Source organism: Borostomias antarcticus (assembly GCF_949987555.1).
Source record: "Borostomias antarcticus genome assembly, chromosome: 1".
Taxonomy (NCBI): Eukaryota; Metazoa; Chordata; class Actinopteri; order Stomiiformes; family Stomiidae; genus Borostomias; species Borostomias antarcticus.
Window position 1 is genome coordinate 44,665,108 of NC_140234.1, and position 12,500 is coordinate 44,677,607.

Below are 12,500 nucleotides of genomic sequence, written 5' to 3' on the forward strand. Positions count from 1 at the left end.
TCTCATAATGATGTCATAAAATGATGTCATGATCTAAAAAAAAATGTTTCATGCAGGACGTGCGTGCGTTTGGCAGATCTTACTGGGTGTGAACGGGGGGTAGTTGAGGTCGTTGTCTGCGCAGCCTTTGGACGACCCCTGCTTGAAGTTCGCCACCTCGTTCATGTCCTGCCGGGAAGACAGAGGGCGGTCGCCAGGGGACGAAACCGCCCAACATCCGTCAAACGATTCGATCTTAGGGACATTTGATTACAACCCACCCCCCACAAAAAAAAGAAGCAACTGTATTGTGATTTGTTGCACAGCGAAGACAATATTCACGCGACGGAAGTGGATTGCGAGGAAGGCGGGATGCGCGTCTGGCGGACGTACGATCCAGAGGCCGTCGTGCTTGATCTCCCTGGAGAAGCGCTCATACTCGTCGGCCCACCACTCCACGCAGCCGGGACTGGTGTAGTCTGGGAAGACCGTCTCTCCAGGCCAGACCTGGGGAAGAGAGGGGTTAGGCAAGGTAAGAGGGCGAGAGAGCACTACTGAGAGAGGGACGATGAGAAGAGAGGGGTGGAGACGGGTGGGCGAGGCGATAGAAAAAGGATCAAATGTGAAGGGAGGGGAGGGAGCGATGGGTAGAGGGAGGAGAGAGGGAAGGAGGGAAAATGATGTGAGAGCGGAGAGAGGGACAGTAGAGGAGAGAGGGGAGGAGAGGGAAGCGCGGGAGGAGAGGAGAAATCGATAGCGCAATAGCAATCACCAGACGTGACGGCGTGTTTGAAGGCGTCGGTAATGACATGCATCGAGAGCAATGATTAATCCACAGAGAGGGACGTGAGAGAACAAGACAGGGAATCTGTGTGTGCGCGTGTGGAAGTGTGTGTATGCGTGTGGAAGTGTGTGTGTGACCTTGTAAGACAGGGCAAAAGAGATTAAGGTTTCACCCCCCCCCCCCCCCCCCCACCCCATGTGAAACACTGGCCACCTTTTACCTTTCATTTCACCTTAGCAACTTTATAACCCAGAACAAAGAGAAGTCATGAATCACACTCATGCATGTGGAACGAAACATGCGCGCGCGCGCACACACACACACACACATACTGTACATGCATACTGTATGGATACACACACACAGACGCACAAATATACTGTACACAGCTACTGGCACACATGGATAACATAAACACATGCGCGCACACACACACACACACATACGCACTCTATTAGGAGTGACCTCTCATGGGATCAGATTTATAACACCACCTTTTCAGAAGATCAAGGTCAAGGGTAATTGATTGTCAACCAGCGTTTCCATCTTTTTCTCTTCCTCTTCCCATTCTTTCATTTCCGTGCTATCCTATCACCAATGACTTACTCTCTCTCTCTCTCTCTCTCTCTCTCTCTCTCTCTCTCTCTCTCTCCTCCTCCTCCAGCCACCACTCTCTCTACTCTTTCTCTCGTCATATTGTCTGTCACTACTCTTCAAACATATTTAAATTCTGGTATGAACATCTGTGATCAAGATCTCTTAAACCCTAACTCTCCTCTTTAATAGACCCGAGCTCCCAGGGATAGCTTTTCCCTTCCATCATCTCAACCAATTACTTTCCTGTAAAGTCATTTAAATAATTACCAACATGCCCATGCTTATTCAACCAGCACCATCCGCCTCGTCCTCCAACGCATTGAAAGGCTGTCTTTGTGTTTTCGTAAGCAGAGTACACACACACATTTATCTGGTAAAATAGACAAACAAACACACACACATGCACACACAGACACACATGCACGCACGCAATGGGAATAAGCACAGTCTTTTCATGCAGAACCGTTTTAGATTAAACACTAATGTGAAATCAATGCATATGTTTGACCCGTTGTGAAACCATGTAAAAGCGATTAATGCAGGGCCAGGCTTAATCGTGCGGCTAATCAAAAGCTAGTCCATAACCCATATGATATGTGGTTTAGCCCGCTCCAAGAGCTTTATAATACTCCCAATGTATTATTATTATTATAATTTTTTATTTAACCGTTATTTAACCAGGAAGTCACCATTGAGAAACAAGTTCTCTTTTGCTAGGGAGACCTGGTCAAAACAGCAGCAATAGTAATGAAAATAACAATGTAGAGAAGAGGAGGATAACTCAACACAATATCATAGAGCAGATGCATGTACGTTAGCAAGCGCCGCGTGAACAGCGCCTTGGCCGGTCCACAGGAAGCGCGTGCTGCGCCTCTTCATTTAATATTGGACGTACCAACCCTGTCCAGCGCATGTCACCACCCTCAATCCGTAATGTGCGCTGCGTAAACAGTGACCTACAGCCCGCAGTCTAGTGCTTTGTGCATAACATTAGGCCACCATTTGCTGTCGATGGTTTAACGTGATGATTGATCGCATTGGTCATACTGTATCTTATTTGCAAGATATTTTGTCTGGATGTTGTGTGTATGTACAAAGATATTCTGTCTACGTTCTTGGTAGCACACATACACACAAACACACACACACACAGGGGCGGACTGGCCATCGGGAGCACCGGGAGTTTTCCCGGTGGCCTGGCGCGCCAACTGGCCTGACACGCGGTGAATGGCATGCCCACACCCCCCCTCCCCGTCAACAAATTGCGCAGCACCCACCCCCCGTCAACAAAACGAAACTAAAAGGGTTCCATCTCACCGCGTCGGCTCGGCTCGTGGCCTGACTTGGGCATGACTCCCGGCATGAAATATTCACACAGTCCAGCCCTGCACACACATGCACACGCACACACATACACAAACACACACAGCTCACCTCTCCCAGTAGAGGTGTCTTCCCATCAGCCTCAGTGACCCAGGCATTCTTCTGCGTGCCGCGTTCATACGACTCATATGGACCATTGATCCTCTCACTGGTGGCCACAGCTGGGTCCTGCAAAACACAACACACACTTGGAGCATGCATCCTGCTGTAACCACACACACACACACACACACGCACAATGAACTGTCTCAAAACATTGCACTTTACAGTAGCACCTTTTAAAATGTGCATGTAGAGTATTTTTAGAGTACCTTATAGAGGATGGGTAGGGTTTTAGCATTATATTGAGTCTTTATTTATAGTATAATACTATTTACTTTATTAGAGTATGTGTAGTGTCTAGATTATCTGTAGAGTATCTAGTTGTATTGATTATCGAGAGTAGTGTTTCCAAAACGTTTAAAACCACAGTACATTTTTTGTGATTTTTTTTTCATTGCACCTACACCTCAAAACAGAAAATAGGTTCTACAACATCCCTTTAAGTAAATAATTACACTATGAATTGTTGAATGTATTCAATAAACTGACATTAAAGTGAAACAACTTTAATGAAACTGCCATTCTCAACCACTTAAAGTTGATGTTCATTTTGATTTATTGATTGGTTCCATTTGTTTTGTTGTTAGCCCATTGTTTTGAACAAGGAATGCAAATCTATAGCTCAACTTTAATATAAATAATGATACTAATCTCTCTCTCTCTCTCTCTCTCTCTCTCTCTCTCTCTCTCTCTTTGTAGCTTGTAGTAAATTGTAAAATTGTTGTTTTGCTTTTGAGAGTAGTCTTGATGCTGGAGAAGTTTGTTGAGAGCTCAACTCGTAGATCCACTGAAAGGCAATGCTTTCTCTTGTTTTTCACGTAGCCTACATCAGGGATGAGAAAGGTTGGGAACGGTAATAGTACACTGACAGCACAGTCTGAGAGAGATGAACATTATAGTCCCACAAGCAGATAAAATATTAATACCTGTACAGGCTTTAGCCCTATTGTTGCGGACTACCTGAACTTTAATGTAGAACTGTGATCTGGAGTTCTGCCAGTTTTTGCTAGATTTGATTGGAAGCTTCTCTGCTGATTGTGATCAGTGAGTTGAAAGGATTTTCCAATCCTTTCATATCCAATCATAGTCTTTGCTGGCACATAGCAGAGAAATAAGACTCAAATATTTACTCAAGTGTTTTCAGATGTGTTGCTATTGCTTTGAACAGGGCTGATGTCTTGTGAGCGGGATTCACTGCTATTAATATGAACAAGGTTATTTAGTGTGAGATAATGTGGTGCGCTATCCTGGCAACAGACACATTATGTATCATAAATAGTTACAGAAAATACACACATTTTCTCATATGGGGATTTCCTATATGATTGATAGAAAGTAAGTAAGTAAGTAAGTAAGTAAAATGTATATATAAAGCACCTTTTAAAACCACGGTTACAAGGTGCTGTACAATTAAATAATAAAAAAATATTGGGAAACATATACATTACTACCAGCACTATCAAAAACAAAGTTACACAATTGGGATAAAATAAATAAAAGACAAAAAGAGCAATATAAAAGATTTAAAGTGTACAGAAGCTAAAAACAAACAGGCAGACACAAGAACAGAGGTAATAACACAATATCACATAGAAAAGTTATTGCCATACAGGTGGGTTTTAAGCAGCTTCTTAAAACCATCCACTGACTCTGCGTGTCTCACATGTCTATGGGAAGACTGTTCCAAAGGTTGGGGGCCACTACTGCAAATGCCCGGTCACCCTTGGTTTATAATCTGGAGTTTGGGACAGCAAGAAGGCCTTGGTCAGAAGACCTGAGAGGCCTCAGAATTTTCACTGTAGCCAGGGGACACAATAACTTGGATATATAAAGTGGGGCCAATCAGTGCAGAGCTTTATAGGTGATTAAAATAATCTTAAAATCAATCCTAAAATCAACAGGTAGCCAATGCAGATTGGCCAACACAGGTGTGATGTGTGACCTACGCCCTGTGTTAGATAGAAGTCTAGCTGCTGCACTTTGGACCAATTGGAGTCGAGATATAGAGGAGCGAGTCAGGGTGGTAAATAGTGAATTACAATAGTCCAGGCGGGAGGAAACAAAAGCATGAATATTTTTTTCCAGATCTTGCGGGGAAAGAATAACTTTGATTTAAGCAATGTTTCTTAATTGGAAGAAGCCAGATTGGACCACTTTCTCAACATGCAAAGTTCATGTGCTGGTCAAAGAAGACACCTACGCTTGACATTAGCGGCTGATGGACCAATACACTGCTGTATTTTCTCAGATATGCTCTCAGGGCCTAAAATTTGGACTTCTGTTTTATCATTGTCAAGCTGGAGTAAGTTATATGACACCCAGTCTTTGATGGCTGTTAAACAGTCCTGCTAGGTAAAGAGTTTGCCTAGTTAATTAGGTTTAAAAGACAAGTACAGCTGTGTATCGTCCGCGTAGCAGTGATAAAAGATACCCTTAAAAATATAGCTGCAAGCAGCAATGTGGGGGCAAAGCAGGAAGTGCAACTAGCGCAACAAAGGCAACAAGTGAAACACAACATAGCCACATTTGAATCCTTACCGCAGTTTTGAAAATCGGGCATATGGTTTAGAATAAACACACTTCCAACTTTGACAGGCTAGTGGCGCTAGAGAGTTTGAGGTGTTGACATAGACTTGGTGACAGGGGTCACGGGACTGTCCCTGATGAGTGTACCAAATGTGTTTTTGATACGTTGAACGTTTGATACGTTGAACGTTACTGATGATCACCACACTTCCTGTTTGGCGGATTAGACGCCGATTTTAATTAGCTATAACGGGCGAATGTTTTTCAAAATCCAAAATCCCTGTAAGAATTTAATAGACATTGGTCTAGAGATTGTGCCTATTGGTGAAAATTCCTAGGAGGAAATACATTTTAAATGTTTTGCATGTAGCGGAGGGGCCATCGCCTGTCAAAAACGGACATTGGACAGTCCAATGTCTCCAATGTCTGAGTGAGGGCCCCGACCGACCGGGGGTCACAGCAGGATGGAGGACCCTTTTAACTGATAAGACATTCCACGACTGTTGAGTATCTCGAGTATGTTCAGAGTATGTAGAGTATGTATATGTCTGTATAATATGTATATGTGTAGAGAGCAGCATCCATAACTTACCAATATGAGGATGTACCTCTGCCCCTTCTCATGTAGGTAGTCAGCAAATGTAGGCAGGTCTCTGAACTTGACAGAATCATAAGTGAAGTCCTTCTTGTCCTCCATGTAGTCTATGTCAGTGTACTGGATATCCTGTGATGGAGAAATAGTCAATCCAAATGAAGAGTTTAGATTCCGTATCAAGTTTGAGTTCAGCATATTGATGAAACTGGCCTTTTTAGAGAAATGTCTTGGTTTAACCTGATCCTGTTAGCCGTTTCTAATTATGATGATTAGCCCCTGAATGTGGCTGTCGGCCGGAGTTTCTGTAAGAAACGGTGTCTCCCTTCGCATAGACAAACATCCCATATGAGATAAAGACGACATTCTTATGGTTGGTACACTCGAGGGGGCGGGGGGGGGGGGGGGGGGGGGGGGGGGGATACGAACCACATAAGAACGTTGCAACGAGACCAATGCTTTGTTTTGGGCCAGACATCCATACAGACAGGCCAGCTGAACACTAGACTAGGTGCCATCGTCTTTTGTATGCTATAACCTTCTGTAATTAAACAGCTTTTGATTGTCGCTCAAATCCCGTGTTGGAGAGATTCATTTAGAATAAAAGACAACGAAAATCAACAATATCCACATATTAATTTACACAATATATGCATTTGAGTTAAATTCATTCAGTATCAATACGTTTTGCTGAAGGTTTTTCTACTTTAAAAACTGTATGTGAACATGTTTCCTATCCATTCCACGGCCATCTAATCATTTTAGCTTGACCTAGATATCAATTGTGAGCCTGTTGGCTTGCAGGGCATCTCCACTCCAAAACTCCAAATAAGATGCTTTGCATTATATATGCAAAGCCTATTTTCATAACGTTAATGTCTTGGTGTGACTAACATACATCAAATGCATCAAATTTGCAACTAAGTATGAGTTTAATGCACTTAGAAGGACTTATGTAGGATATGTCTCAAATGCATCCTCGTACAGTTCTGCCCAGAGCATCACTTAAGCACAGGCGCACAAAATTAATCGTCTTTGACATGACGTTAAAGTCGCACTCCCACATTAGCATATTAGCATACCTAATACATGTTGCCTTCAGCATTAAGCATCACTCCCAGGCATCTGCTGGCCCGCTGGCATGCCCTCCAGCTTCTGAGACCTTGATGTGAATGCCTGCGACTTGGCTAATGCACAGCAGAACCTTGGGAGGATTTTAGAGTGTTTAGAGAGCACATTCTGTTTCTGGTCCGGGGAACACTGATTTGGCTCGCCCGGCCCTGCCCACGTCTCTCCGTATCGCCGGAACAGATGGTTCACCCTTCCTGCCAGCTCCTCTCCCCAAAGGTGCTCGGTTCTAGACGTATTAGTATAATGTGATAATGCCCTTCGTGGTCTATCTGATGGCGATCAGATATGTCCCGCTATATATCACCCACGGAAGCAAGTCTTCTTGTCTTGGGGGGAGGGAGGGGGGGAGGGAGGGAGGGAGGGAGGGAGGGAGGGGGGCTGATGTCTGATTCCATGTGCAGCCGAGTTTTCGGAATGCCAGGTGATTCTTTTTTTTTTTAATATCCGTCACGATGGGGGGACGTCCAAAGCCAGGCATCTCGGCAACATTTTGAAGTTGATTATATTGTGGTCTACTGATGGAGTCTGGGTGTGCGGTAAGAGCAACCAGCTTTCCCTCTGCTCCAACGGGGACCGACCAGTCCAAGCTGGCAGCCTCTCTGCATTTGATAGAGAACATGCATTTCCTATCGAGCTGAAAAGCAGCTCCTCCCACACCCTCCACCCCCCTGTTCAATCCTCCTTTTGAGCCCTGCCAGTGAACCTGACATTGCTGGTGGAAAGCTGCCAGTGTGGAATTGATGGATAGTGATTCGGAGGCAGTGATGGGTGGATTAGCTCTCATAGCCACGCGCTAACACGCCGGGATCAGTTGGTAACAACACTTGGGCACTAAGAGCAAGAGCATGTTTTCTGTGTGGGTGTGGGGGGGGGGGTTGTGTGTGGGTGTGTTTGTGTGCTTGTGCGTACCTGTGTGTTTGTTTCTGTATGAGCTTTTGTGCATGTATATGTGTGTAACTGTGTGTGTGTGTGTGTGTGTGTGTGTGTGTGTGTGTGTGTGTGTGTGTGTGTGTGCGTGCGTGCATGTACCTGCATGCGGGGTGTGGGTGGATTAAGACTGGATGAATGGACTAAAGGACAGACAGTTGAAGTATTTTTAAGCAGTGCAGTGGCTGCTCCTCCGTCCGTGTATGTGTGTGTCCATGTGAAGCATCAGATTTAGACCTATCAGGAGCAACCAATACAGTTGCACACCAGCAGAGGACAGTAGAGATTGCTTATAAAACCACTTACTTCACCTTGGTGTGATTTGAAAAATAAATACATAAATATATATATATATATATATATATATATGTATACAGTATTTATCTTTTTTTAAAAGTATATCTTGTGGGAAATGCAATGTTTAGTGTGTGAGTCAGTTGTATGCATCTTTTGCTTTACAGTAAGTCTACTAGACTAATACTGTCTAGAGATACGTTTGTTAAGGATAGATTTGTCTTGTTTGTGATACATTCACCTAACAAATTATAGTACTTGACACCATACAATACGTGTATCGAGAGCTCAGTCTCCCCCCGGTTCTATTGTCTTTGGTTACCTATTGTTCTACAGTTCCCCAGGTTCTTACGTATGGAATGCCTATGGCCCGGTTCCTCTCCACGGTCCTCTTGACCTCGTCCAGACTGCCATAGTCCCAGCGAGACAGCTGGAACCCCAGCGACCAGTAGGGAGGGATCACTGGCCTGCCGATCAGCTACAAACACACACACACACACACACACACACACACACACAGCTAGAGTCACAGAGCTTAATCGGATAACTGACATCGCATCATTGTCAAATGAATGATTATATCACAGCGTCCCAACAGTGTTTCGTGAGTTTGGAGCCCAGCACTCACCTGGAGGAACTCCTGCACCACCTGCTCAGGTGTGTCTCCAAACACACACTCACCTGGAGGAACTCCTGCACCACCTGCTCAGGTGTGTCTCCAAACACACACTCACCTGGAGGAACTCCTGCACCACCTGCTCAGGTGTGTCTCCAAACACACACTCACCTGGAGGAACTCCTGCACCACCTGCTCAGGTGTGTCTCCAAACACACACTCACCTGGAGGAACTCCTGCACCACCTGCTCAGGTGTGTCTCCAAACACACACTCACCTGGAGGAACTCCTGCACCACCTGCTCAGGTGTGTCTCCAAACACACACTCACCTGGAGGAACTCCTGCACCACCTGCTCAGGTGTGTCTCCAAACAGCAGGTAGAAGTCCAGGACCCCTCCGATGGTCCGGTAGGTCACAGCTGGAGCTGGCTGCAGAGTGACCTCTACACCAGGCCACACACACACACAGACACGCACACAGACACGCACACACACACACAGACACGCACACACACACACAGACACACACAGACACGCACACACACACACACACACACACAGACACGCACACACACAGACACGCACAGACACGCACACACAGACACGCACACACACAGACATGCACACACACGCACACAGACACGCACACAGACACACACACAGAAACGCACACACACAGACACGCACACAGACACTCACAGACACAGACACACACAGACACGCACACACACACACACACACAGACACGCACACACACACACAGACACACACAGACGCAGACACGCACACACAGACACGCACAAAGACACGCACACACACGCACACAGACACGCACAGACACGCACACACACACACAGACACGCACTCACAGACACGCACACACACAGACACGCACACACACACAGACACACACACACAGACACGTGCAGACACAGACACGCACACAGACAGACACACACACACACACACACAGACACGCACACACACAGACACGCACTCACAAATACACACACACACCCATGCACATTTGCATGCACAAACACACACATGCACGTGCGCACATGCACACGCACACACACACATACAGACAAACACACAGACACACACTCACAAATACACACACACACCCATGCACATATGCGTGCACAAACACACACATGCACATGCGCACATGCACACGCACACACACACACATACACACAGGAAAAAAAATACATGCTATATTCAACTCTTTATTACTCATGTACAGTGCACATTGATGGAATTCTAAATCATTAGTGTGTGTGTGTGTGTGTGTCTGCATGTGTGGGTGAGTGTGTGTGCGTCTGCGTGTGTGTGTGCTTTTGTGTGTATTCCTAATTACCCATAGCATTGCTGTTCATCAGAAAGACACCAAATGATTTTCCACTCTCATCCTCCAGACAGAGGAAGAAGGGATAGTGTCCGTACAGGTTGTGTGTTCCCTGAAGGGACAAGACACAAAGAAGAGGGATGAGAAAAGAGGAGAGAGAGTGGGAGAGAGGGAATGAGAGATAGAGAGATAGAATGGGAGAGTTAATGAGAGAGAGACAGAATGAGAAAGAGAGGGAGAAAATGAGCAAGAGTTAGTGAGAGAGAGAATGAGAGAGAGAGAGAGAGAGAGAGATCGAAGATGAGGGGGCGACTTCACTCCTAATCAGCTTACAAGACATTCAATTATCTGCCCTTTGGGAAGGAGTGTACACATGCTGTGAACACAGACATGCTCCTCTCCCCCCACCCCAGCACACACAGAGATTCATTCCCCCACAGGGTGAGGAACACACACACACATGCACACACACACACATGCACACACACACACGCATGCACATATGCACACACACACACACTCTCATGAAAACACACAGAGAGATGCATTCCCAATAGGGTGAGGAACACACACACACGCACACACACAAACACAGACACACACATGCACACACACAAACACACACTCAAGTGTTGGACACGCATTAGCAGACTCTCTTATAACAGTCAGATATAACACATGGTAAAACATGTAGAGTGACGTGTGTGTGTGTGTGTGTGTGCATGTGTTTGTGTGTAGGTTTATGTGTGTGTGTGTTTATGTGTGTGTGGTGTGTGTGTCTATGTGTGTGTGTATGTGTTCCTCACCCCGTTGGGGAATGCATCCCTGGTGAAGATGGGCCATGTTCTCCAGTAGGTGTCATGGCGGAAGTTTTGATGGACGTGCTCTCCCAGGCCATAGATATTATGGGATGGCAGCCTGGCAGACAGCTGCAGGTACTGATCAGCAAACACCAGTGGGCCCATGGTGGTGTCAAACCTGTGTGTTGTTAGAAGAGGTTACATTACATGACATTACAGTCATTTATCTGGTGCTTTTATCCAAAGCGACATACAATAATTGCATTTAACATAGGACAAGCCAATGTACTACTACTTGCCAGAACTCACAAGTACATCTTCTTTCTAAAACAAGTGACTGAGAGCATAATCTTGTGCTGAAATCAAAGTGCAAGAATAGCAACCTAATATATTGGGGAAGTTTGTGTGTTGTTTTGACAGTGTGTGTTTGTGTGTGTGTGTGTGTGTGTGTGTGTGTGTGTGTGTATTGATGGAAGGAGAGAGAAAGAGAAGTTGGATTAGAACACACACACACACACACAAACAGTTCTGTGGTGACAGCCAATTGTTAGAAAGGAAAACACATTGGGAGATATGGGAAAGAAAAACCCAGCAGATGACATTGCTTCACATTATAACAATGTGTGTGTGTTTGTGTTTGTGTGTGTGTGTGTGTGTGTGTGTGTGTGTGTGTGTGTGTGTGTGCGTGCGTGCGTGCATGGTGCGTCCGTGCGTGTGTGTGTGTGTGTGTGTGTGTGTGTGTGCACAAGTGTCAGTGTCAGTGGTATCCCACTCACATTTAAAACAAGATGTACTCTAGAGAGAAAATACCCTTTACTTCCGTGTGGCTCAATAAAGTTTCCTGTGGTGGATTTGCCAAACACATCTCCACTGTTAGAGGTGCAACACCAAGCAGTCCACTTACACATCTGATGGTAACATTGTTACATGCCCTGACGAAGGCTGCTAGCTCAGCCGAAACATGTTGGTGTCCCTGCTGTTCCATTATGAACTAAGCGATTATTATAAGCTTTTTTTATTCTAAGAAGAGTGCATTGGCATTGACATCCCTCTTTTTTCTATATACACATCTGATGGGGTAATTCCAGAGTTAACAGGGTAGGCTAAGTTGGTAGGACCGTGGGGGGAGGAGAATTTAATGTGGACGGTTCCTAGTGTCCTTCTTTGTTAGAATGACCCAGAGACATGCAGTCAGAGAGCTACTATCATAGCAATGATCTACACACAGTTAATGATTATCTCCATTGGCTAGCATATATTCTCTCCCCCAACTCTCTCTCCCTCTCTCACATACACACACGCACACAGACACACACACACGCACAAACACAATCGCACATACACACACAAACACCTAAATACACACACATACGTGCACACACACACACACACACACACATAAGTCTACTTATGTATGT

The 12,500-nt window shown here is 45.3% G+C and overlaps 1 protein-coding gene across 2 annotated transcripts in view; it reads right to left on the reverse strand.

Annotated features, from left to right (window-relative positions):
- si (sucrase-isomaltase) overlaps window positions 1-12,500 on the reverse strand; it is a 105,957-nt gene that overhangs the window by 71,476 nt on the left and 21,981 nt on the right. For both annotated transcript variants that reach the window (XM_084442477.1, XM_084442478.1), the window contains exons 7-14: window positions 11,089-11,260; window positions 10,295-10,394; window positions 9,262-9,374; window positions 8,668-8,793; window positions 5,964-6,095; window positions 2,795-2,911; window positions 373-486; window positions 84-168 (exon numbers count right to left, since the gene is read on the reverse strand). In XM_084442477.1, the coding sequence (XP_084298603.1) occupies window positions 84-168; window positions 373-486; window positions 2,795-2,911; window positions 5,964-6,095; window positions 8,668-8,793; window positions 9,262-9,374; window positions 10,295-10,394; window positions 11,089-11,260 (959 nt within the window). The remainder of the gene's footprint in view (window positions 1-83; window positions 169-372; window positions 487-2,794; window positions 2,912-5,963; window positions 6,096-8,667; window positions 8,794-9,261; window positions 9,375-10,294; window positions 10,395-11,088; window positions 11,261-12,500) is intronic.